At 48.2% G+C, this 27,647-nt stretch overlaps 1 protein-coding gene across 1 annotated transcript in view; it reads left to right on the top strand.

Annotated features, from left to right (window-relative positions):
* LOC142591489 (sodium-coupled monocarboxylate transporter 1-like) overlaps positions 1 to 27,647 on the top strand; it is a 117,951-nt gene that overhangs the window by 20,926 nt on the left and 69,378 nt on the right. The window contains exons 2-4 of the mRNA XM_075703817.1: positions 16,239 to 16,502; positions 19,241 to 19,306; positions 20,747 to 20,798. Of these exons, the coding sequence (XP_075559932.1) occupies positions 16,239 to 16,502; positions 19,241 to 19,306; positions 20,747 to 20,798 (382 nt within the window). The remainder of the gene's footprint in view (positions 1 to 16,238; positions 16,503 to 19,240; positions 19,307 to 20,746; positions 20,799 to 27,647) is intronic.

Raw genomic sequence — 27,647 nt, 5'->3', positions numbered from 1 at the left:
ACGACGTTGCGGTGGGGGTGTCAAACTTCTGTCAGATGCTGGGGAGCGATTTCGGGAGCTGCTCGGCCAATACTCGTCGCCAGACGATACGTGTGCTGGCCACGGGGCACCGTGTGGATGTTCGGAGGGCCGAGAAAACTCTGACGGCTGGCCATACCACGTGGTCATACGCTGGTTGCAAAACCGCGATATATGACCCGGGACACCACAGGAATAACACACCGGGAGAGGTCTAAACCTTGGTCGTTCGTCGATGAAGCGGATATTATCATTTTCCCGCGTGTAGTGGGTTGGTTTGTGGCGTGTGTCACGACGATACATCGGGCGTCGAGAAGGCGTGCGCTGAGTGCGTTGGTCATAGCGCGGAGTCGGCGGGCGTGTTGTCATCCTCGACTGTGGGGCTGCGCTGTACTCCACGGCCGCTGCGGTAACTATTGGTTGCCAAGGGGCCGAATGTGGCGCCGTCATAGCCTCACGTGACGTGTACACGCCATGGTGGTCAACAGTGGAATGCAACAACCCTTCGCGGCGGGAAAGTTCCTCGCGGACAATCTGTCGTATCGTCGAAGGAAGGTCGAGGCAAGGACTCGTGTCCACACTGGCAACCGTCGTAACGTTTGCCAACCGACCAAACTTTGGCGCAATCCGACGCATCTTGAGCGTTTCAAAAGTTCTGCAGTGCCGAATGACGTCGGACACAGAACTGAGGCTCTCCTTTCCAATTAGAAAATTGTACACATCCTCAGCCACTCCTTCCAGCAAATGCCCAACTTTATCTTCTTCCGACATGCGAGCATCGACCACCTTGCACAGCTTTAACACTTCTTCGATGTAGTGCATGTCTCACCTGGTAGCTGCGCCCGTTGCGACAGCGTCTGCTCCGCACGCTTCTTTTTGGCGACTGAGTCCCCAAAACACGCCTTTAACTCGTCAACAAAATGTTCCCACGTCGTAAGCGCGTCCTCGTGGTTCTCATACCACACGAGGGCGGTATCGGTCAGGGAGAACACCACGTTGGTGAGCTGAGCGGTTGCATCCCACCCGTTGGATTTGCTCACTCGTTTGTAGTGGACGAGCCACTCGTCGGCATCTTCCCCCGCTTTGCCTCCGAAGGTGGGTGGAACTCGGTAGTATGCCAGCGGACTGCTAGGCGCTGCCCTCGGAGTGGCTCCTTCTTCTGGCATGTCGAAGATGGTCACGGCTGATGGCGGGAGGCTAGCAAGTCGACGGCTTCGACGAAGCTGCGGTAGTGATGGTTCCGTTGTTGTGAGCGATACCCCGCACCTCCACCACTTTGTTACGCGCGAAGGAGACCGTTTATAACCCTTACGGATGAAGGGGACCGTTTACTTTAGGTCGCGAAGGTGAGCGCAAGAGCGGTCAGCTGGTTTATCAACTGAGCGTCGTTCTCTTCTTTCTTCTTCCCCTCGGGACCGCAAGCACGTTCACTGGTCTTCGTTTTCTTCATGCGTAACAATATCATTAACTCGTGTTTGTTCCCTCACCCAATCAGCTCTTTTCTTATCCCTTAACGTTACACCTATCATTCTTCTCCTTGTTATGCCTCGTCAGATGCGCTCTGACATCTGCGCGTCTTTTCACGCTGATCCCCTAAGCGTTCATGCCGGCGACCTCAAAACTTACACAATGTTGCGTCAGCGCTATTATTGGCGAGGTATGTTTGTGCAAAAGTAAATTCAGTCCTGTACTACATGCCATCAAGGCAAGACACCTACCCAGCGTTTAACAGGACCGTTGCAGCCGCTACCATGCCCGTCTTGTCCATTCGACCGCATCGGCATGAACTTCTACGGCACGCTTCCATGTAGCGGGTGTGGAAATCGGTGGATTATTGTCGGCGTAGGCCACCTTACTCGCTACGCTGAGACTGCAGCTCCGCCAGCAGCTACCGCCCGTGACGTTGGTTTCTTCATCCTTCGCAATTTTGTTCTTCGCCACGGTGCTCCCCAAGAACGACTGAGTGATAGAGGCCGTGTGTTCCTGACGGAGGGCGTCCAAGCCCTCCTTGCTGAGTGCAGGATAATTCAGCGCAAATTGACCGCGTACCATCCCCAAACCAACGGTCTCACCGAGCGGTTCACTCGCGCACTTGGCGACATGTTGCGTATGTACATTTCGCCCGATCACTCCAACTGAGACACCGTACTTCCTTTTGTTACGTTCGCATACAACACCGCGACGCAAGCGACTACCGGCTTTCCCCCCCCTTTTTCCTTATGTATGGCCGTGAGCCTTCATGCCCATTAGACACCATACTGCAGTGCCAACCCGACGCTAGAGTATACTCCGCTGTCCGAAGTAGCCAAATATGCTGAAGATTGCCGTCAGCTGACAGGCGCCCTGATTGGTGAGACACACGAACGTCAAAAGACATGATCGTGCTCATCAACCACCGCACAACTTTGCTCCTGGTTCGCTTGTGTGGCTTTGGATACCAGCCCACGTTCCTGGCCTTTCTTCTAAACTCCTGGCGCGTTATCACAGTCCGTACCATATCATCGAGGCCACTTCACCGGTCAACTACATCGTCGAGCCGCTCACAGTGTCACCAGACCTGCGTCGTCGTGGACGAGAGACAGTACATGTCAACCGCCTGAAACCGTATTACGACCCACTCATCTTCTCCGCGCCCCGAGTCGCCAGGATGGCTACGCTTCGATCCCGGGGCATTGTAATGAAGCAGACGCGCCCCTGTGTACGTGCCGACTGACGAGGTAGACGAAGGACCATGCCGTGATCGCGAGCGAGCCCCGTGCTACGGACAGCCCTTGCAGTGCCTTTACCTAGCGTTCTACAGCGTTGTGAACGTCAGTACACCTCGTCGCAATATATATACTTATACGCTTGCGTGGTTGGTTACACTGCGTTGCGGGTAGCTTTCACGGCTTTGTCGCATGGAATGTCGCCGGGTAAAAGAGCGCGCAAATTGCCAAAGTGGAAGGTTTTGCTCTAAGCCTTTTGTAGGCAAGCTCTGGACAGCCTGTCATACGCTTTAAACAAATTCCGAACGTGGCAGTAGCTGTCTAGGCTTCACGCGAAAGGCTAAATGTAGTCTGCGTATGCGGTGATACTAACTTAAAGGAAGGGGCATCCGACCTTTGACGCAAAGCAACTTCTCGAGAGGCACAATGACGTCGGCGCTATTTTTGCAGTTCTACGCACTTTGTTTTGGTGCATAAGTCGTTAAGTGCGGGCAGAAGTAATGTACGTTGGCTACCGAAGATGCGATTTCATTACTTCTACACGTCAATTTGTTTTAGACTTCTCTTCACTGTTTTCTGCATCGGCCTATGAAAATGCCAACATATACGCGCAAAGCTTGGTTGACTGGGGAAACACTGCTTCGCAGTGAAGTTTTATTGGTAGAAACATTAAATGACACAAGCTGATGATTTCATCTCGTTATTGTTCCCAGCATTCTCCTCCAGCGAGTAGGGAAAAAGGAACCTCAATCCCAGCCAGCCAGGTTGGCTGAGCCCGCCACGCCACCTCATGCTGGTCACGCGGGTCCGAGAGGGACAGTACTACCTTCCGCGTTCGGGACTGCGCTTGAGCGGAGTTGTTTAGGCCGTGGCCTAGCGGCACAGCGCCTGCTTTGGCTGCAGGAGGTCATGGATTTGATCCCCACCGCCACCGGGCCCTCGCCGTGTTCGTTAAAAATGGGCACTAGCACACCACAGCCTGGCTTTCGGCATTCTTCAGGCGTGATGCACTTGGTACCTTTAAAATCCCACCGAATCCTTCGTGAGCAGACAAGAAAGGTGGTTTGGGTAACTCCTATGGATACCATTACCCATGTGGAATAATCTTAATGCACATCGTTGAAAATTGGTGTTCACTTCCAAGAGCCAATTCACAGCTGAGCGCACAGTCCACAACCCCAACGGTCAGTGCGATGAAGTCTCGTGATAAATGGCGCATCTTGGTTCATCTACACCACCTCTCATTCTGCGCTACAATGCACCGGTTAGGTATGGGTGGTAGTGGTGAAAACTTATTTATTTGCAGTAAAATTACTTCGGAGAGACTTAGAGTGGTCGGAGGTTCTTGGCTTGCGATGTGGGGCCCTCGGTACAGGTCTCCGCTTGCGGCTGCCGCTCTGCGGGCCCGGTCAGTCAGACTTAGTTGATCTTCCAGACTCCCGCTGGCCAGCAGCTCCTAGAGTGTTGTATGGGGGCTACGGCAGTGGTGGCCTCAAATACCCACGTGACATGGTATAGCGTGGCTTTGGCTGAGCACGATGGGCAGCGTGGGGGGTGTGCCACAGGATATATTTTATTGAGGATGTGCAAAGTGGGATACGTGCCAGTTTGAATTTGCCTCCAACAGACCGATTCCTCTTTAATGTTCGGTGGAGTGCGAAATACGTTCGCCTAAGCCCTCTATAGTGGTACAAAATGGCCGAGTAATCGAACGGGACGGGAACGCGTTCTTCAGGGGCGGAGTTGGAGGGTGCTCGGCTGCAGGGTGTACCCTCGAGCTACCCTATCCGCTGTCTAGTTTCCTTCCAGCCCCATGTGTCTCGGGGTCCATATGATCCGATGCTGAATCGGCGCGGTGTGTGTATTGGGATGCTCGGGAGTGTCTGTCACGCTTAAGATGATACTGTAGGCAGGTTGGCTTATGTGCCCTTGTAAATAGTTGCGGCAGGCCGCCTGGAAGTCCGATCAGAACTGTGAGCGATCGTCTATGCCTGTTTCCGTAGGCAAGAGCGAGCGCAATGCCTGTTTCTTCGGCCTCGGTGATACTGTGGCAGCGTATGGAGTCGCTGGTAAGTTGTTTGAATGTGTTGTCCAGAATTGTGGCTACTACATTGGAGTTCGTGAGGTTTTAGTTGGCGGCGTCAACATAGTGTATGGTGTTCTTGGGCCCACACTTTTGTTCGAGGGCTTGCACTCTAGCCCTGATGTAGTCGGGGGTCCAATTGCGGAGTATGGGGGCGACCTTATTGGTGGTGCGAATAAGGTCTGGAATGGGCTTGCGGCGAGTTGCTTTATGAAGCTGACCGGTCTAGCCGAGGCGTCGAAACAGGGCGCGGTCCATTGGTGTTTGCGTAAGTCGCTGCAGATGCGTGGCGAGTTGCGCTTCGTTAGTTCTGCATAGGTGTTGTGCAGACCCAATGCGAGAAGCTTGCTCGTGGGAGTAGCCGGGGGTGGCTTTAGTGTCTCCTTATAGGCCTCTCGGCATATGGCATCAGCTTGGTCCTGTTCACCTTTGGTAAGTCGTTGATAGGGCAAACTGTATGTGACCTTACTAACCACGAGGCTGCGTATGAGTTTCACGGTGTCCTCGCGCATACCGTAGCGACGAGTGGCGACTCTGGATATCGTTCGGGCCCCTTGCAGTGTGCTAGTGTGGATTTAGTGCAGATTGTAGTGAATTGTAGTATAGTGTAGTGTAGTGCAGTAGGGCGGATGGCAGCGTGGTAGAGTGATTTATATGGCGATTTGACTGGATCCACATACCCAATATACAGATGATGCTTTTCTCTGCGATTTGTTGGCCGGCGATAACGGCACGGAAGCGGTAGCCTCGGTCCTTCTGCGGCGATTGGGCTGGCTTGTGTTGCCAAATTCGTGGGAGATTAGACTTCTCGGTTGCACAGGCCAGGCCACGTTCATAAACGTATTGTTCAACGGAGGTGGCTCCTTGCTGCAGATTATGTACTTTTTTTCCAAGGGACCCCCGTGTGGCCCAGATGATGTCATCCGTGAACATTTCGTGATGGATGACATCGATGCGCTGGAGTTCATGCGCAAAACCAACCGTGGCTACGTTGAACTGTAGCGGGGAGATCGCATAGCCCTGTGGGGTGCCCTTCGGAGTCTTGATGTTTGATCCGATCTAGCCGATACCGACTGCGGTGGTGCGATCCGACAGGAATGCCTGAACTTGACTGTAGATGCGTTGTCCGTAGTGAAGGGCAGGGAGGTTCTCTAGAATGGTTGATGGCTTACATTATCAAAGGCGGCCTGATGTCCAAGGCCAAAATGATGTTTTCTCCGTGCTTTGGGGCAGTGTCAATGACTTCTTCTTTTAGATGAAGCAGCACATCCTGGTTTGAAAGATGCGCCGGGAACGCGTACATAGAATGCGGGAAAAAGTCATTGCCCTCGATATAGTTTTGCAGGCGGCTAGTGATGATGCGTTCGTTGAGTTTACCGTGGTAGGAAGTAAGTGATACTGGTCGGAGGTTCTCGATCTGGAGCTTTTTGCCCAGCTTCGGTATCATCACCACTTCTGCGTGCTTTCACTCGGAGTTGAGCGTGCCGCGTTGTCAATGGTCGTTTAGGAACTGCGTGAGTTCTCGTACGGCGGTTTCGTTGAGATTCATGATAAGAGAGTACGTGATTCTGTCCACACCGGCTGCTGCGTTGCAGGTACTGCTGCGAATGACAGCATAGATTTCCTCCACCGTTATGGGTCCGTCGAGGGTGCCGTTTGGGCCTCCTTGATGCATCGCCCGACAGGGAGGTGTGTGATAATCATCAAAGCACTTGCGCTGGACTTGAGCAATCAGCTCATCATCTCTACCCTCATAGGCGTGTATTACTAGCGTAATCAATCTGTTTGTTTCAGTTTTTTGTTCTAATAGGGTCAATCAAAACTTGTAGAACGTGCCATGTGTGGGCCGTACCCAGTTAGCCTCGAGGAGAGTTGCTGACCTGACCCCAATTTATCCGTGCTAGTTGCGCAGCATACTGCTCAGCCTGGGCGGTGAGAGGTGAGATCTTGAGCTTGAGACGTCGGTTATGCTTTTGGAACTTCCATTTGCGGATCAGGCTTCTTCTGGCTTCCCATAGGTGCAGGAGATGGCCGTCCGCTTTCGGGAGTTGATATTTTTTCTTAACAACGGTGGTACATCGGCCTCGAATCTCTTTAAGTTGGTCGCACCAGTCAGTGAGATTTGTGAAGTTGCCAGTTGAATGCTCACTCTCGCGGCGCAAGGCGTCCCAGGTTGTGATGCAGGATTGTTCAATGGGGCGACGCAGGCCACTCTCCGTAATTTGTGTACGAAGAATGCAGTGGTCGCTACCCAAGGATTCCTGCAAGTTGTCGCAGTTATACTTTGCACTGCCACGGGCGAAGGTGAGATCGGGACAAGTGTCCCTGCATACACTGTTGCCGATCCGGATAGGGGTTACGGGGTCGGTAAGCAGTTCGAGATGGAAATTTACGGTGGCAGCCGCAAGTTGTTCGTCTTTGACATCTAAGTGATTGTATCCCCAGCGTTCGTCGACAGCACTGAATTCCCCGAAGAGATTAAGTTCATCTCACTGTGCCAGTTTGCAGGCACCCTGGACGAGAACGGATAAGTCGGTGGCATTTTGCCTCGGGGGTCTATATACATTGACGATAGTGACGCTTCGCTTTTCGGTTTTATTTTTGTGCCAGAGAAGTAGCTCCACCATCGCATGTTCGATGTTCGTGTCTGGGATGTTGTCGAGGCCAACTGCGGTTAGCGCTTTGTTAATCAGGACGGCCACTCTACCTTTTGTCGGGCTATCCTAGGACTCATAGCCTGGAAGTGTAGGGGATGTGCCAGGTTCCTGTAGCGCTATGTCATATGGTTGAGGAATGTGTGTGTTAATGTATTGTTGGAGGAGGCTTCGCTTTTTGCGGATGTCGCGCCAGTTCCGTTGCCAGATTTCTAAAGGTTCGCCAATGGGTGAGGTTATGCTGCCCATGGTTAACTCGTGGTGTGGGGAAGTGGGGGTATCAAGGTGTACAGTTACGAGGCCGGCGTGAAGGCGAGGGTGATGTCAGCGGGTGTCGACGCCGGTGTGGAATAGAGTTCGGGGGCAAGCGATTCCAGACTTAGTCTGAGAGGGACTTAATTTGCCATGGTGCGGGAACTGAGGGTGGCCCTCTTACCTCGTTTATTGCAGACTGTTTCGGCAACTTCGGCCTCGAGGCATGTCTCGAGGGAGTCGAGGTGGACTCCCAACTCTGTGAGGTGTTGTGTGAAGACGGTACTGAAGTGTTGGGAGAATTGTTGGGAGAGCGCAGAGAGCATCTCGCGTATCTCTTCGCGTGTGACTGCGGAGTCCGCCGGGGTGGGAATTGAGGGCGGCATCTGAGAGGTTGCTTCTATGTTGAGCGTAGTTTGGGAGTAGTGTTCGGTGGAGTCGGGTGGCGATCTGGGACGTGTCATTAGGGAGTGGAGCTACGCGCTGTCCTTAGCCTGTCGCACCCCGATGGCCGCAGGCTCGTGATTGAGCTTTAAGTTTTCCGCGAGACGGTGTTCGTAGACGGGGTACTGAGTGTTGGGCGGAGCGACGGGTGTCGCCCCTACTGCTGGCCAGCTCACCTTGGCATTGGTGCCGCCTGAGACGGTGGAATTGTGCCTCTCGGCAGGCTTGCTGGAGGCCGGCTGAAACTGTTGGCGGGTGGGTTGTTGCTGCTGCCCCTTCTTTTAAAGTCCAGATTCTGCGGATGTTGCTGCTGGCCAGGTCCTGCAGGGGGTAGGAGAGGGAAAGACTGCGACCGCGAGCGAGAGTGGCTGCGCGAAGTCTCCCGCTCCTTGCTGAGTCACCTGCATTTGGAATTGAGTGGGTTCCACTGAGGGTTGCGCCCCGTGCCTAGGTGGGTGCTGCGACGCAGGAGAGTGGCTGTGGCCGCGGAGCTTTCAGTCTCTGTGCGCATTTTTTGGCGCCCGTCAGGTGGCCGTCTCCACGCAATTTGCGTTTGTGGGCACAGGGGTTACCGTCCACGAGGTCTAAGGTACCGCACTGCCGACACACTAAAGCGTTCGGCGTAGGACACACGTCCGATCGGTGCCTCGGTTGTAAGCAGACTTGGCAGGTTTGCCACATCGCCTTGTATGAGCCGCAGGCTACCTCCCCCCTCCCCCTAATACACTACATAAGGGGGGGGGGATGAGGGGGCTACTGGCTACAACCGCAGGCTACAGGCACGTGTAGCTGGTAGTGCCGGCCATTAGCGTGATGGGAGCGTCCATATTGTTGGTGGAGAGGGCCGCGTCGCCAAACCTGGTGACCCGTAATCCCCGACGCGAGATAAGCCTAGTGGGTCAACGCCCGCTTCGGATCTTCTCGAGCCAATTAAGAAAGAACGAAATGTCCTACCGGCTCGGGAAAGGTGTCCGGGTGTTGCGGATTGTGATTTCTCGGTAGTGCGATGCAATGCCGATTACGAGAGTCCATGTTCGGCGGAGCTCAAGCGAAGCATCCGGTCGCCCCGTACGCTCAAGCTGGACTCTACTTTTAAGTATGGACGCCCTCGGGTTGGAGACAGACACCCGTTTTCAAGCATTGAAGTTCCATAATGGCGGATCACCTGGCCTGGAGCGCGCTTGTACTATCGCGTTTAATATGAGCCGCGGTCGCAGCTATTCCCTTGAACAAAAAAAAAGCGGAGAGTGTATCGCCATTCTAGCAATCCACATAACCCTCTTTGACAATGGTGAATTTGGCATTTTCTAGCGCAAGGGGATCCGCTTTACTTCGCCTGTTTTCTTCGCGGAGTGATAATACACTGCCCACTATGAAGCGCGGCCGTTAGTGACGCGTTACCGCAACGGGTAGTAATAGCTATTTTCAATGGTGCAATAGTATCGGGGCATAAAACAAATCCGTCGTTATTGATTGTTTCAAAGCAATAATAGTCATAACACGTTCCCGTGACATGAACTTTGTCATGAGCTCTAGCTGTCACTAGTCATACAAAAATAACCATTAATCCAATGAAATAAGCGGACTTTCTGGCACGAATCGCTACTGTCGTGAATGTTGTAATAAAAAGACTGGCACGTGAATTCTGAACATCTGTATCGAACGGACCAAGCACAGAACACAGTCCCTTGCTAAACTTGTTATGTTCATGAAGCCTCAATGTCTGTAGCAATGTCGACTTGAAACATTCTACCCATGCGGCTTAGTGTAAGCCTAACGTGCACGCAAACAGGTTCTAAACTGCTTGCATGACATGTGCTTCATTGTGATAGCAATTATATGGACACCCGAAGCGAATTTTTGCCCTCAGCGTCGCCATCAGGTCCCGTATGTATTTAGGTATATGTATGCTATATGCTATGCCATGTTATATGACATGCGGTGTATGCGCGTCATACTGTCGCACCATTCTATCACTCAAGTTGCTCATACCAAGTCTTGCCTGCTTGACAAAATTATTCCCGATAAATTTTAGAATGGCAGCCAGAAACAAATGTCGTGAAACAAAACGCTGACAGCGCATGCCTTTTACCTTGAGTGTTTTCAGACTGCAATATACAAAGTGCGAAACACTAACATAGCTGAAACCCGAAAATCGTGTAATTTTATTGGCGCGGCTCTGTACTACCTCCGGAGTCGGTCCCACGAAAGATGTTCTAAACATACGCGATACGGAAAAGAGGTGGCGAAGTCGCTAAAGAAGAGGCTTGCGGTAAGTAATAAACATAAATGAAATTGTCCGATGGCAGGTACAAAGAGAGGAACCCTAGCGCAACAGCTTGTTTTTAGCTATTCAGCTTATGTTTGCATCATTTCATACTGTCGCTACAGCTAAGAGTCATACAGTTCATGTAATATAGCAACATTCTCATTGCTTCACCCTTATGGCGAAACTGATTTCGTTTTTGCAGCGGTGCTTCAATAGATTGAAAACAGTGTGTAGACGGAAAGCAGAACCCTCAAATGAAAGCTACTCAAGCGGAAGCTTGAGCTCGACATCAACTTCGACGTCATCATCAACTAGTCGTAAAATACCGAAATCTTTTTATGAGACAATAGCCGCATTTATTGGAATGAAATTTGTTGCATTTGAGAGATAAACATAAATTGTAGTGACTCTAATATGCAGAATTTCATACGCTTCAGGTGCATAAGGAGGCCTTCTTTACAGAATTCTGACATCATTATTTATTTCACAGTTACAGAGCTGTAAACTTGTTATTGGAGTATTTTTATTTTTACCTTGCAATACACAGCTGTTCTACACCAGAGGTCAGCCTAAATAAAAACAAAATCTCGTTGCGACACTCACTACATCTTCACTTCTTTTAAATGCAACAAAACATCAAATTTAGTGCAATGGTTGTCGAAGAAAACAATTTCTCCATTGCAGCCGGGAGCTCGCGAGCCAAGGCTTTCCCGCAACTGAGAACTACCGTAAACCGTTTGTTGACCTGAACAAAACTCGCTGTTACGAAGGGCGCGGTACGTTAGCCTCGCACGCGGTGTCACTGGCGTAAAACCTCGTCTTAGCTGCATAGCGAGACTGACAATATTTGTTAACGCGAGACACTGCTGGCAGCACAATATCGACAGGCACTTGAAGCGCCGCACGCAGGCTGAGCCTTAGGAGTGTTCAAGACACCCGCCATGGTGGCTTAGGCGCCGTAGCACGAGTCGGTTGGATCAAGCCCCTGCAGCGGCGACTGCATGTCGCTGGGGTGGGGGGGGGGGGAGGGGGCGAGACGCGAGAACGCCCGCGTCTCGTGCATTCGGTGCACGTCAAACAACCCCGGATGGTCACAACTATTCCTGAGTGACCCAGTACAGCGTGTCATATAATCAGAACGTGGCTTTGGCATGTAAACCGCCAGAATTTCAATTCGTATGTTTCCTGTTCGAAACGCCAAAAATAGCCGCGATACCGAAGAGCGGACCTGTAAACAACCGTACGCGAGATCAATAACATACTAGGTCCACTAAACATTTTTTTTTTAATTTTCAGCCCCGCGATTGAGTTTCCTGGCTTTCTGTACTAACGGCGATAACAATCAACTTAGTTCGTTGAGAATTAACGCAGTGGCGTCTCCACACTGAGTCTGAGGATTGATAAAGGAGTGAAGCATTTGCTGTATTAATTGCGGAGTAAGTATTGAGACGGGGGCCTAGTCAAAAGCAGCGACTTTGACGCCTCTAGCAGCTCCTCTGTCCGCTGATTGTGACCGTTAGTTTAATGACCATAGCATTCCACTTTGTTCCATGCAGTAGACTGCTACGACTTTAGAATAAAGTGGACTCTGTGTTTGCCATGACAATATTGTTCGGCATGATGTAATACCACGTTAGCCGTGTTCGGGGACGCATTGCTTCACAGTTATACATGCCTTCACTGAGAGTGGCTTGTTGCGTTACTTGGTACATGGCGATACGCGGAGAGTGCCATCAAACTTGAATGAAAGGAAGAAATCAAGACTGAAACCTTCCTGTCACTTTGTCTATGTTTGTCTCTCTATGTTTTTCATCTTCAAACTTGCTGGCATTTTCAAAGTACAACCACTTTTTTTAAGCTATGAACGCAGTGTTCACCCTGGACGAGTAGCGTAAACAGCTGAGGTGTGGTGGTCGTGTCAAATGTGGCCGAACATATCGTTGCATGAATGGGCAGGTTTTTGGTACGAACAACTGTGGTAGCAGTAACGCAAGTGGCATTCTGGTGCCTCTGTGGCAAATTAAGTACACAGCAACCTCGCCGAACATAATGCAATGATATGCACATTTTCAGGCTTTCCACCTGAACTGGGCGTGGTCAACCTCTATCGAGGAGCCAAAGCTCGCATAATGCGAGCAGTAGTTTAGCATATTTCCTTCAGCCTTGCCAGAATCTTTGCAGTAACTGCCGCACATCAAATGCCGGAAATTCGTTCTTATCATATACATGCAAGCACTACAACTAGAAAGTTATGACAACGATGTGTGTGCGGCTAATGGATATGTGCACAAGAAAAAAATTGGACGGAAACAGAATAAGCGCATGCACGGGTTTTAACTGCACGCTGTGTGGTAATTTGGGCGCTAAATATGTGACAAACGTATAAAAGCCTAGAAAATAACCAAAACATGTCATTATATACATGTATCTAAATAAGGATCTCCAGACGCATCTTAATTACATTTACTGCAAATATCTTCAGAATCGGCGCACGTGTCAAGAGTGCTTAACGCCTGCTTCACCTCCACCGCGGGTTTGCCTGGCATTGCACCGTCTTCAGGATCTGCCCACGTACGGCGATTGCTTAACACGTGCGTCACCTCCGCCGCGAGTGGACCCGGCATGCACTATTTATTTATTTATTTACAATACTGCGAGTGTCTACTGATACCATACCGGGTGGGCACTATATACATGTACACATACAAAAATGTGCAACACATGTAATAAGAAATGTGTAACAACTTGCACTTTGCTCACAGGCAATTCACACTACATAGTATATACATCAAATACGAATACATGCTAATTTTCATGATAGAATAAAACACCATTTTAAGCATTCTATGCTGCATGCACGACTACGTACACAAGGTACAGGTACTTGCCGGTTTGCGTAATCAGAGAGTAGCACTAGTAATATTAACATGTGAGGAGATTTCTTTTTAATTTTTAAATAAAACTCGAGACAGTGAGTCAGCGTTAGGGGTGAGAGGCGCTAACATATTCCATTCACGGATGGCAACCGGAAAAAAGGTGTATTTAAACACATGGCTGTTACATTTGTACTCCACTAAAATATTTATATGTTTGGGCCTAGTAGTGCGTGTTTGTGAATAAGAAATATAATTTGAAATGTCAATTTCGAAATATATATGCAGGAGTTGGTGAAGAAATCTTGAACATGCCTGTTTCGCTTGTGCTTCTAACGTAAGGAGCCCAGAAATAGCTAGAAAGTTAATACGAGAGTCTTCACGTTAAAATGTGTTATGGATCAATCCAATGGCCCCCCTTTGTACTGTTTCTATTTTCTTTATGTTGGTCTGCATATGAGGAAACCATACAGTGTTTCCGTATTTTAGGATCTGCCTAACAAATGTTTTGCATGTTTGGCGTTTTGTTGACAAGGGTGCCAGTTGAAGTGATCAGCGAAGAAAAATTTATTTTTGCATAGCAGATGAAGTAATGTGGCCAGTATGGTCGTGCGATCTTATGACTAACGTTGCTGTTAACCCCAGACATTTATGTTTCGCTGCTTTAGTCAAAGCTGCGCTATTTATGGTGTAGCAAAATTCTGAAGGTTCTTTTTCCTTGTTATGTTCATGCGTGCTGATTTTTTTTTACATTGAGTGTCATCTGCCAGACTGAGCACCATTCTGTAATAGCACTAAGGAATTTGTTAAGGAAGTAGTGATGTTGATCGTTTTTAATTTCTCTATAAATGATACAGTCATTCTCAATTGATCTCATTTTACACGCTATATTAGTAGTTGTATCATTAATACATATTGCACCATCTTCGAGATTGGCCCACGTATGGGAACTGCTTGACCCCTGCTTCACCTCCGCCGCGGGTCGGTCCGGTATTGCACTATCTTCGGTATCGGCGCACGTGTGAGGAGTGCTTAACGCCTGCTGAAAAAAAAAAAGCTGAAAATCTAGCTTTTTCTCTCTGCCTCCCACATCCTTGAAATGGAAAATAAAGGTATTATTATTATTATTATTATTATTATTATTATTATTATTATTATTATTATTATTATTATTATTATTATTATTATTATTATTATTATTATTGCACAATCTTAGCGATTCGCCCACGCATGGGGACTGTTTGACGCCTACTTCACCTCCGCCGCGGGTCAACCTGGCATTGCACTATCTTCGGTATCGGCGCACGTGTGAGGAGTGCTTAACGCCTGCTTCACCTCCGGTGCAGGTCGGCCAAGTATTGCACTATCTTCTGGATTGGCTCACGTATGGACACTGCCTGACGCCTGCTTCACCTCCGCCACGGGTAGGCCTGATATTGCACTATCCTCGGGATCGGTATGCGTTCGATGAGTGCTTAACGCCGGCGTCACCTCCGCCGCGAGTCGGCCCGGCATTGCACAACTTCAGGATCGGGCCACGTAATGATGTTTTATTCCAGTAGGGCCGCGTCCATCAAGGTGCGTATAGGACGGCACGAACGCAGGTGGCGTCTGACGGGGGGCGCCGGAGGCATAGTTTCTCACTATATCACCTAGAAGGAAATCTGGCGCTGCTGCGCTGTGGTATGCATGGGAATGCCGGTATATTGTGAGTTTGGATTGGCATCGTTCTCATAGGGCCAGGCAAGCACCGTTCCGTCTTTCACAATGATTAATTTTCTAATAAAACAGCACGTAAAAAGCTGTTTTAGCTTTACTATTACACAAAAACATGTTTTCTTTAACTATGAGAACTTGTTATTGCATGTACAGTTATATGAAACGTAAGAAGTATCAGCGGGCCGCTAACGTTGGAGGACAGACGATAATAATTCGTGCTCGCTTTGGAACAGTGTGTCGTCTGTTCTTGCTTTTCTTCGCTGGTCTATGCATTGTAGGTGAGTAAACTTCACGGGAAGATGTAAGATGCGTGAATGGAAACATTTTGTGAAGATTTTAGTTTAAGAACGTGGTACTTGTGTAGGCATATCCACGTTTTAGACGAAGCCTCTTACAACACCGACTAACACAAGCCTCGCAGACACATATGCCATCATTCCCATAACGGCACAGCGCCCCTTAGGAAACTCCCATAGACGGTGGCGCCAGATATCCCTCTAGGTGTTATAGTGAGAAATTATATGGCCGGAGGAGAAGGCTCGAGTATTGTATCGACGCACGGACACGATCCTGGGGGAACGAGCCCTTAAAAGCTTCGCGGTATTTAGACAACGTTTCGCAGCCTTCTTAGCAAGATGTAGACCTAAAACGCTTTGAAAAGGCATATCCTGCCCTTGACTCGCAACATGTCTTCTAGAAGTAGACCAATATACGTTTTGTGGATGTCTTGGAATCGTAGTTCATTTTAGCTGGTCAAAGACGTCGGTAAAACGTCTTGTGTTCGCTGTCATAGACACTCTCTTTGCCTGGATTTTGACTGAAGTCACGTGCCATAATCGGTGACGTTGCAGGCAGTGCGCCTGATGTTAACAGGCTTGCGAGTGTGACCTTTGACTACACAGCTGGAAGCACTCCGCCATGAGTAGGAGTGCGCGCGGGATTCTTGAGCTTTATTTGTTATTACGCCGTGCATCGGTTGGATGTTTTGCCGACATGATCGTCAGCGCATTATCTAAGCGCCCCATCTACCTGTATTGCTATGTCAAACCCTCTCATGAGCCTTTTGATATCACTATTTTGCAGCTTAAGGTCAATGCGACGCTAAATCTGGATAAGAAAGTTTGGCATACGCGCATGGCTCATGCTTTACCATGCAAAGGCCAGAAACGTGCCAGCAAAGCGCTCGTACTTCCGTAAACTAAACGATGATTGACGAACTAGGTGGCGCACATCGAAGACAGTGGTGATACCAGCGTTGAAGTGGATGCTTTCCTTGGAGGCCGCAGCCTTCCGGCGTCCGCTCTGGCCGTCTCACTGCTGGCGTCTGTGGTGACAGGCGTAAGCGTTGTGAGCTTCGTGGGCCACTTCTACGCGTACGGTTTTCACCTGACATGGACCACTGCCGCGATACCGGTGGCAATGGTTGTAACGTCCACCACACTGGTACCGCTGCTTTACGATGTGCGCGCTGCATCTGTGTTTCAGGTGAGCGCATGAATATTCTAACCCGTCAAACTAGAGGCACTATGTTTCAGATATACTGTAGAAGAATGCTCACATGGCGGGGGGGGGGATATGGGGAAAACTAATTGAGGAAATGCCGGAGGTCTGGTAGTGAGGTTTGCTCTAGCCTGCTACACTACGCAGAGACAAGGAGAAGGGGAGGAAAAGGGGTGTGTGAGGAGTGATGTTAACGATGGGCAGCAGGGTGCAAGTTTACACACATTCATGTTCAAGAGAATCGTTCACAGCCTTGAATCTAGGCCTGTAATATTTTTAAGTTCTTTTTTTATATCACTTACTCTGATCGATCTGGTGGCAAATTTACAATGGTATCTCTTCCGTCGAAAGTAGCAGTGACGATGTACCTGAGTTTACAATAAGATCCTCTAAACTAGGTTGGCTGGATCGGTCCATCTATCTGCTCGTCTTTCTGTATATCCACGCTTTCCGTTACTTTCTTGTTCTCAGCCGCTGCTATCAAAGAAATGGTGACGTTATAATTGTGCCGTCGTTCTCACGTCACCTCTGTAATATAAGGCTTGCCCTCAGCATATGACAAAACAAATGTCTTGGACACTCCTGTAATCGCGGCAGTGTCAATTTGGAGACAGGCGCGTTTATTTTTATTTAGAACACTGCGGGGAGTCTCTTGTTGAGCCCTTAGCAGGGGGGCAATACGTTCGTCAGGTTTTTACAGCTATAGTATCATTGTTCACAGCAACTCTGCAAAGACAACAATTACCGAAACAATTCTACAGTAACAAAAGGTGAGAAACAACAAATTAATACAAACAAGTTTCAAAAAGCACATACAGGTTCAAATGGAAAACATGATCACAATATAATGCCTACTGTTTGCAACCGACAGAATGACCACATCACTAGTGTTTAAAACGCGTCGTCTGTTGGGAGCAAAAAATTGGAAATGAGTCAGCGTTAGTAATGGATGCGTCCAGGCTGTTCCATTCTCGTGTTACTAGTGGGAAGAAAGAGTGCCACGGTGATACGAATACTGAGTTAGTGTGTACGCATGCTGGTTCCTTAATGCACGTTTGTGTGTCAGTGAAACCAACTTTGATGAGTCGATCTTAAATGCGTTATGAAGTAGCTGATAGAGGAATTTCAGTCGCACGCGCTTTGCCCTTGTTGATAGTGCTTCAAACCAGGAGGCTGCAGCTAGTTCAGTTGGAGAGTCAGTTTGTTTATACTTATTGTGAATGAACCTGAGCGCTTAACGCTGTATTCGTTCAAGTAGCGAAAGGTTTGTTACAGATTGAGGAAACGAAACTATGATAGCATATTGTAGTACCTCGTTTATTACTGAGGTATTGCTGAACTTTCGCCTCTAGGAGGTTTTGTGAGATTTTTTACGTCGGCAAGACAATCATATTGTAGATCTATGTGAAAGCAGTTTGGAGGACCACATCAGGCACTACTGTACTGGGCAAAAAGAACGCTACTAGCATTCCAACTTCACAAGCCAGTATTTGCACATGTCGATGCGCCGGCTTTTTCCCGGTTTTCATCTTTCAAAGGGGGATCAAAGAGAATAGTTGGTGGCTGTTTATGCTTTCTTCTTGCGCCACGTATGAAAAGACGGAGGGAGGACAACACGGACAGACTAATGCTGCGCAAACTTACAACTGTTGGGTTAGTGTCAGGTTCGTATATATACCTTCATGAGTTCCTTTTTTTGCTTTTGCTTTTTCACGCGTAATTCTTGACGATGTTCCTGGAGATTAAAAAAAATCAATTATGGCTTCTACGTGCCAAACTCACGATCTGATTATGAGGCCTGCCGTAGTAGGGAACTCCGGACTAACATGGACCACTTCGGGTTCTTTAGTGTGCACCTAAATCTAACTACACGGGTGTTCGCATTTCGCTCTCATCGAAATGCCGCCGCCATGGCCGGGATTCGATAGCGCGACCTCGTGCTTAGCAGCCCAACACCATAGCCATTAAGCAGCCACGGTGGGTGCTCCATGCGCTTTATATGTGCGTGACCTAACACTATCAAGCTAGTTGCCAGATGGCACGCAGTTCGTCTGTCCGTGTTCTGTCTCCATATCTCGTACGTGACCCAAGAACAAAACATGACCTCATGTTTCAGGTATGCAACAGTTTGCTCCGTGCTCTTTATACCATCTGGCTAACCAAAGGAGGCGGCCGAACAAGTTTGTCGTGCGGAAAGGGCAGAAGAGCGCACGCAAAATGTTTTTACTGGACCGACTTGACATACACTGTGTGACTTCGACCTCTCTTTCTTGCACGTCCTTGGGACCGCACGTGAACCGCCCTTGGTGCCAGACAGAGCAAGATCCAAACGAAGGCATGCTAGAACGTCGTGCATCGGCCGGTGGCGAAAGCCGCTAGTTACACACATCTTTCACTTCAAACTGCGTGCGGAAATCATTTGGTTGTAGCAGTGCCGCGTTACGCCACAGCGTCAGCATTGGGTGCCTTTCAGCTATCATTATTTGGCTGCCCGCCACTGTCCATGCACACAAACACACGAAAACATTATTACTGTATAGGCTTGCAATGTGTCTCAAGACTGCCTCGCAGAACAGACTATGCTGAACTTTGCTGGGCATAGCGGATTAGTTAGATGCTAAGCTTGGTCTATCTTCGACTTCTGTGGTTATGAACTGCACTGCAGTTGGGTTGGGAAGTGCTTGCTTGCCTGACTGCATTATTCCTCTTTTCATTTATGAAAGTACTTACGCCTGCGATTCGACAACACTGTTGGAATCACTGCCTGTATCGTCTACTTCTTCCTCAGCGTAAGTAATTTTGGAGAAACATTCTGTTACTTATGACCAAATATGAAAAAATACAAAAGTATGCAATTGCTGATTTTTTGTTTAGTCAACATTTGTTGGACATCGGCTAAATCATGGAATGGTTTTTTTTTTTCATATTACGAACGAGTGCGACATCTGTACGGACTGTAGCAAAACAAAAGAAACTTGGGAGGCGCCAAAGCGACAGCATTCAAAGGTCCCTGACCATCTCACGCTTCCCGGCGACCGAAGCTTGTGTAAGCGTAGCGTTTACTCGCAAACGCTGGCGGCGAACGCTATACACGAATGCGAGCGTTCTGGTTCTTTATTTTCCTCGCAAGGCCGGCGCCGTCGCTGCAGCTCATGCGCGGAGGCGCATGGAACCGAGTGCCGCTCTGTGATTCGTAGAAAGCACGCCGCGCGCGCCTCGTTGTGATTGGTAGAAACGAAGTGCGCGCCGCGCTGTGATGGCTCACGGACAACTCGCGCTCAACGCCGCCGACACCGTGCTCACTGCGTAACGTGGCCCTTTAAGTTGTGGCTTTATGTTTCACATGCTTTCTTTTGGTGCATTGTGGGTGCAAAGAACATCGCCGTCTCCTTGGATTATGTAGATACCATGTTTCTTCACAGGTGGTAAATTTATGCGAGACAGCATAAAGTAAAACAAAATATGGTGCTTCTGTCTGATCAGAAGGATCAGAACGTCCTTATTTCTCCAAGTAACACGATCTTCCTGCGCGTTCTTGTCATTAAAACACCCAAGCGTCTCACGAGCACTGCATCCGCAGTCAACATGTTCAACGTCACTGTGTCCAAAAGTTGCCGCTCATGTTCGTAGGCTATTGTGCAGCGAATATTCGTGCGATACACCTGCAGGAAGGCTGTACACACAGTACATACAGGCTGCATAAAGTGACAGTGAATAGTTGTTGCAGCACAATAAAAATGAGGCCTACCAAAGCACGCATGATACATTCAGCTGGTAGGTGTTTACCTACCATTACAAGACAACTGCCATTTAGGTTAACCGACATACTGCGCTTTTACATCCGGGTAGATGTGGTTGACTTATTCATTAAACATAGTTTCAGAGCACCGAAAACGGAGGCCCCAGATCACGCATAGTTTATTTTAATAAATCCAGCTAGTAAAATGCCAAAGCATATTTCCGTACAGTAAGTGTTACTATACTGCGGCCTTTCATTTTGTTTAGTGGGTGCATTATTTAAAATTATTGTTAGCTTAAACATTGATCACAACAAATATCTCAGAATTCTAATGCAAAACCTGCGCACGAACAGTTACAACAGCCTAAATTTTTCAATAAACAGCGGGATCAGATATAGGGGTGTGCGCTATTCACTCTCACTACCCGACTCCATCAGACCTGCTCATTTTTTTTAACCGTATATGAACCGCAAGTGCATTCTTGTGCAGCAAATACTCGGCGCAGTTGGCATCTACAGCGCTGCTATAGGAATCTCCACAAGTAAGTGTCTGGGCACATTTCTCTTCCTTTTAATTTCTCAACGCCGCGACCATCAACATTGCTTTATGTTATAGGTCGCGCGAATATTCGAAATTTCGAATAAGAATCAAGATGTCCCTGCTATGCGATTGAAGTTCGATTGGAGAAGCCGCCATTCTTAGTTGTCGAATATTCGTTTGTTTCAGATATGTACGCGATTAGAGCACTCATCGGAGTCGCGAGGTGAATAGAACGACGAAAGTGGGAACCTTTCAGCATGATTGTGGGGCACTACCTTCTGAATGAACACACGAGTCAGGTAGCTTTTGCTGAATAGTTTGGAGTCGTTCGATAAGCCCGGCTTGCATTAGGACAGCTTACATATTAGTATGTTCATTGGTAATATCATTAGCCATTCTGGCGATGTTTGCGTCCCTTCAAAACAATATGCCCTTTCTCACTTCTCACCATCAACGAAAAGGACAACGTACAGTCACGCGCAATAGGACCTGCAACACCGGCGCCCGTGGTAGAAGGGGCTCCAAGGCTATACGGCTGCGCAGACACAGGGTAAGTTGCAGACCTAAACGCAGCTTCAAATAGTGGTATTTATCAAACCGCTATTTCACATTTCAGAGCCGCCGCGCAGCTTTTCAGCCCCTTCGACCAGGGACAAGGGTGTTGCAAGTCATATTGCACGCGATGGGGTGCTGTTCTCATATTTTATTACTGTCACTTGCATGACGCCGCAGGTATATTAAAGGAATTGTTGTTTCTAATTTGCAAGCTCCTCACTACGCCAAATTTTTGTTGCGAAGGGGTCAATTTGGCACGTTCGCCCACATTCGTCGACCACTGAGCTAGGTGGCAAACGCCGCCCACTTACTTGTATCTCCAGGCGGTCTTTCTGCACACGAACGTTCAGCCGCTGCGAAAATTTGTCGCCACCGGCGTATTTAAGGTCACACTATTTTCCTCTCAACAGCGACGATTCCGTGATCATTATCACGACGAGTCCGGAAAAGGGAGTCTCGTTTCATTGCTAGATTATAACATTGCAATAAATTACCCTTTAGGCTGCCTAGTGACAGTGATACTTCGTGAAAGCGTTCCTCGTAAGCATGCAAAATTTGTGCTATATTCCAGTCACCCTTTAAGTTTTGTATCTACACTCCTTCATTATATATTCTACGCGGCCGCACAACCGAAGTACGATATTACGGCCTAATTACAAGAAGGTGGTTTTTCTAAGCCGCAGGGCAGTTGAACGCAATATATACACCTCGCTCACTATTCTACACATATGGTGTTGTATTACTAAAGCAGCTCTTGACTCAAATAAAAGCAATATACTGGCAGACGCCTTAAGTTCAAAGGGACCATACTGTGACCGTAAATTAGTCTGTAGAAAGTATTGGCACCATCGAATCACGCAAGAAATCTTTATCGTATAAATTTTGTTTTAAATTATGACAGTGTAACTATTTCTTTCTTAAATGCGCTTGCTCGCAAAACACCAGACTGTTAATTAAACAGTAAAATAAGACAATCTGAGGACTCCTAAGCACTTCCTGTGAGTTGTGAAAGCGAATGCTTAAATGTACAAAAAAACGGCGCTGAGCAGTACTTCGAGTTTTGCGCTGCGAGCAATGTACCACAGCGATACACGTGCTGCCCGAGCTAGCATGCAGTAGCAACCTGCGGTGACAACGCGTCATGCCACTCACGCGGTGATGCCCTCTCCCCTCACGCGACACCCGGTGCACTAGTGCGGCATATGATGTTCCCTTTCGCCCGCTCTGCCAACGCCTCAGGCTTCTGCTCTGCCCAGTCTAGGAGCGTTGTGCCATGAGCGAGGGTGACGTCGCGCCGCGGCGATGCCCTCTCCCCTCACGCAGCACCTGGTGTGCTACGCTGCCGCACGTCTGCCCTCTGGCCCACTCTGCTCCGTCGAGGCGCAGCTCGTGACGCTTCGTCGCAGTCAATGGCAATGAGAGTTTAGCTGCCGTTTCACTGCTACAGATGACGGACGCTGGCTTCTTCGCTCAATGGGCCATTTGACACCTTCGCATACAAAATATTGCACTTGTCACGCAGGTGGTGACGACAAACCTGTTCTAAGGAGTCTTTGGCTAGTAATATTTCCTGCCAGCCTTCTCTTAATGTTTATTGAGCGCGCTGACAGAAAATATGGCTAGGGATGAGCAACTGGCACACAAGGCTAAATGCCCAGCCACATCGAAAAACCGAATGCGGCATTTTTGTTGCGTTTTGCGCCGCTAAGTTACTCCCTCCCACATGAATTTGAGTGCACTCAGGTAGTGCTCGTTAAATAGACGTTCCCCTCGCTTCAGCGCTCGTCCTGTATGCGTTGTGCAGCAGCTTACCTGAGTGGGTGCACCGGGCGCAGATTGGCGTGCTCATCACTGCTGCAGAACTTCCTCATCTACTTCCAGAGTATTGATGCACGCTTTCAGAGAAGGAAACACCTACTCCTCTCGGTACCCTCGATGCAATACCATAAAAACGTCTGTTTGGAACAAATAGTCTGATAATGCAATTACCCTCCGTTATCCATCCACTGAAGTGAGTGGTGGAAATGCGTTGGGTCCTGCAGCATTCCCCAATTACAAAGACGTCGAAGTCAAAACTGCGATCCACGAGTTAACAGAAGCATTATCCAACGCAAGGAGGGAATCGCGGCCCTTAGCCGAACAGTTAGCTCCGCTGACCACTCTTCAAGCCCTATTCACCCGTGTCCCGTGCAGTGGAAGGTTAAAGATACGCAGGTGGTCAAAATTTATCCTGAGTCCATCCGTCACTTCAGAGTGCTTCATAATCAGGTCGTGGTTCCAACACGTTAAACCCCATAATTTAATAAACTTAGTCACATTCAGTTTTCGTTCGCGAGCAGGCCCTAGTGACTCTTGTACTCCTAACTTTTTCGCTCAATGTAGTTCCTTGGCGCTTCTTCGGCAGACCCCTTTATCAAACCGCTAAGCAGACCACACATAAAAAGATCACCGACGATTACGATACTGCCTAATGAGGGATTTGAGCGCAGCTTCATATGTGTTTTCATGTCGCGATATATTGAGGCAAAGAGTTTGAGAGAGACGCGTAGCAGAGTCGCCAATCGTAGAAGATATAATCTGTGGGCGAAGCCTGTCGGCTTTTATACATGAGTCGCCGAAGGTTCCAGTGTAATCGCTGGTGCCTCGTGGCTTCTAGAAAGTACTACAGAATTCGCGTCGCGCATACAATCACGTTGCAAAACAATCGCAGACCATGACAATTGAAATAAGCGCGAACGAGACCAACGAAGCAAACGAAACAAGCGAGAGAGAGAGCTCACGCGAGCAGGCGATAGTACGAAACGAGCGGTCCGGCTGAGACCAGATACGAGTACACATCGAGCTGTCGGGCAGGTCCGCATGACACCAGTTTCCCGCGCGAACATCACTGAAAGGGTCTCTCTCCTTAGACTCAGCCGTTCGCGACTGGCGTCTTTCATCTCACCCTACGCATTCGCTCTTTCATAATTCGCTGGGCTCGTCCTCTTGGTTACGCCGTCACCGTCGATGCGGACGCTCGCCGCAGAAACGGGCGCCTAAGAGTTGTGCTCTAAAACATGGAAATTCTTAGCGTTATTGACGGTGTCCTATGAGACGTCGTAGTTCTGCACACGTTTAAAATGATATTCAGTCGTGTCCGTATTTACGCGCTGCCTTCATACTGTTGTTCTACTTAAAGCTGTGAATGCTGTATAAATAGGGTTTTGCGCAGACGTGTTCGAAAATATACGCGCAGTAGCTCGCTTCGATGGTAATGCGTAGCGGGGTGGCTGAGGGTTCCCTTTTAAACGTACGTTTGAAGTGACTGTTTGGGTTCAATACGTTATAGAAAACAGATTAGGGTGGAACGTGCGTAAAGCGCACGAGAATGAGCCTTCAGAAGCGCTGAAATCGACAAAATTCATGTGAGTGTAACCTGAGCACTTTGGAATCAGTGGTTAATAACACGTACAGAAACGATCTTAAGTCGGTCATTTTATTAGCGCTGCGGTAAAATTTTTGATTGCTACGCTGGATAGAGACATGTGCCCGTGTTGTGGAACAACACCAACACTCTTTCACACCACGTGGGAGTGTGTAGAACACGGAAAAGCACACCAAACAAACGGCACATGGAACGAATGGGAGGCGCTGCTGTCTAGCCAGGCCCTGGAAGATCAGCCACGGCTGATCCAACGAGCTGAGCAAATGGACCGTGGCAGTGGGGCCTTGGGATAGGGGCACCACCCTGCCGGACGAGCTCCGGTTTTCACCCCGCTACTTCCTCACAGGAACTGGAGTAGGAGCCCGTCCCATTTCTGCATAAAATAGTGTTACTACTACTACTGCTACTACGACTACTACGCTGGGCACGTGTGTCGGACCCCATTTCACTGATAAAAATTATTCTCTTTTCTTTGTGTGCGGCAGTTCCCTGGACGTGGCGAAGGGCTTTTTCGCGCGCTCACATCTGACGAACCAATATGACAAAAAGCAATGCGTCCTCAATGCTGCCGGACAGCTACATCCATCGGAGCGTTGGGCCATGCGTTTCAGGAAGTTCTTGCAATATATGTAGACGCATTAGAGAGCGCATGCAAATACAAAGGAATGAACTTACTGTGTTTACATAATAACAAGGGAATAAATATAGTGCGAAAACAGTGCAACAAGCCTACTTGTACGCATGACCCGGCGGTGCAACAAATGTGACTGTCGATCGGCAATGAGGACGTGCTGCTTGCTGTCACTTGTCATTCTAACATTACCGCATCAATCAAACCGGTCATCTCAACGTGACAATCAGAGGCGGTAGCAAAATGCCAGCATTGGAAGCTTGACGACCGCTTTCTCCAGTTATAATATTAACTCTGCCTCATCACTGCTATGATTTGCGTCATATTGTTTTGTTGCGACAACAGTTACCTGAACACTCCAAGCGAATTTCTGCTGTCGGTGTCGCCGTGAGGTTCGCTATAAAGGCGAACGAGATAAAATTGTCGCCACGCACCATATGCTGTATGTGCGAGTGAAAGCCTGCGAGGATGAGCCGGCAATGGCGGCTGAATTTCGCGCACAAAAGGGAGGAAGCGCGCCGTCTTCCGTCACGCGCAAGACTCCAGGGCGAGGGTACGGAGTCCGCCTCGCACTGTGGTTTCGCTTAGTTCGCGGTGATGCGAGTGGCAACACGAAGGTCGATTCGCTCGCTGCTGCTGCCACGCTTACTCACTGCAGCGTTTTGACAGCGAGCTTCCGTGGTCATCGAGTGAGATGTGTTCGTGTTTGCTTGTGCACGCGTGACATCATGATTGTTAATTTAGTTGGTATGCCTATGTTTACAACTTTGTACGGCCGATAAATCTACGTCCTTAATTAGTGTTGCTGTCCACTAATTTGTTATACCAATCGGTGTTTCGCCTTTCGGGCGAATCTGCAACTTTTTTCGTTGTTACTACGTCATTATACAGTCGTAATGCCGCCATGCTCATGGACCAACTTAACAAGCGAGTTTACATTTGCCCTAATGACATTGTAAACAAGTAACTTAAATGCAAGATTCACAATATATGCAAGCATTATTTCTCCGGAAATGACATTCACGAGCTGATACAATCGTGCAACACGACGATGATCTCGCTAGAGAATCATATGCGTGTTATTGAGAGCAAGACAAAAGCGGTAATCTTCAGGCCGAAAAATAAACCGGTTTCTCCACACAAAAGTATCCTATTTAACCCCAAGGAAATAAAAATAGTTGACCATTCTGAATGTGTCGGTGTAGTATTTTCTTCAACTATGTCATGGACAGCACATGTGGACCAAGTTGTCAAGCAATTAACTAGAATACCTGGCGCAAATGGCTGCAGTAGACACATTCTTCCTAAGCCACTTAAACAGCTTATTTACAACTCATTCTTGTATTCTCACATTAGATATTGCGAGCTGGTATGGGGCACTGCAACACCATCGTGTCTACAAAAAATTTCTCTTTTGCAAAAAAAGTTTCTTCGCAATGTCTTTAATGCAAATTATGGAACAACCACCAAACGCTTTTTTCTTGAAACTGGCATAATCAAAAGCTTTAATTTATATAAGCACGGGCTCAGCGTTCGTTTTAAAATATAAGCAAGAAATGGCGTAAGTCACATTCGGCATCTAGCAAACTTACAGGAAAATAAAAAGAGTTACCCTTTCAGACACCCCGAAAACTGGTTGGTGCCAACAGCACGCATCAATACGGGGAAAGAGCGCCTTCAACACAAATTTCCGTCCCTTCTCAACGCGTACGAATCTGCTAGCATCAACTTGTTTACCTGTACCCAACGAGATATACGTGCCATATGCGATTCATATGCAAAAGAATGTACCACTCAGTAATCTTTAGGTATAGTTAAGCTTAATATAGGATGTTTTCTTTGTTCCATTTTTATTGTGTCCATTATTCTTTGTCATTTGCGCTCTTATTCGAGGCATGTTATTTCATGATTATCTTAAGTGCAATGACGCTTGTGACAAAGTAATTTGGTTTCTGCACATGTAAGTGCAGATAAGATTCTGTTTGCATGGTCTTCTTATTTTCTTGCTATATTGTTATATTTGCTTTATTTTTTTTTCCATGAAGCCGTCGTGTCTGCAATGAGATTGCCTGTCGCTGCTGCTTTGTATTTTGGGGCTGCAGCAGAATCAAGCTGTTTATGACAGCTTTTACTGCAGCTCCCTTGTCTGTATTTCTCGAGGCAGAAATAAATTTTTGTTGTTGTTGTTGTTGTTATTATTATTATTATTATTATTATTATTATTATTATTATTATTATTA

The sequence above is a fragment of the Dermacentor variabilis genome, chromosome 8, assembly GCF_050947875.1.
Source record: "Dermacentor variabilis isolate Ectoservices chromosome 8, ASM5094787v1, whole genome shotgun sequence".
In the NCBI taxonomy this organism is placed as follows: domain Eukaryota; kingdom Metazoa; phylum Arthropoda; class Arachnida; order Ixodida; family Ixodidae; genus Dermacentor; species Dermacentor variabilis.
Note: the sequence above shows the minus strand (reverse complement) of the source record. Positions and strands in the feature narration are given on the sequence as shown.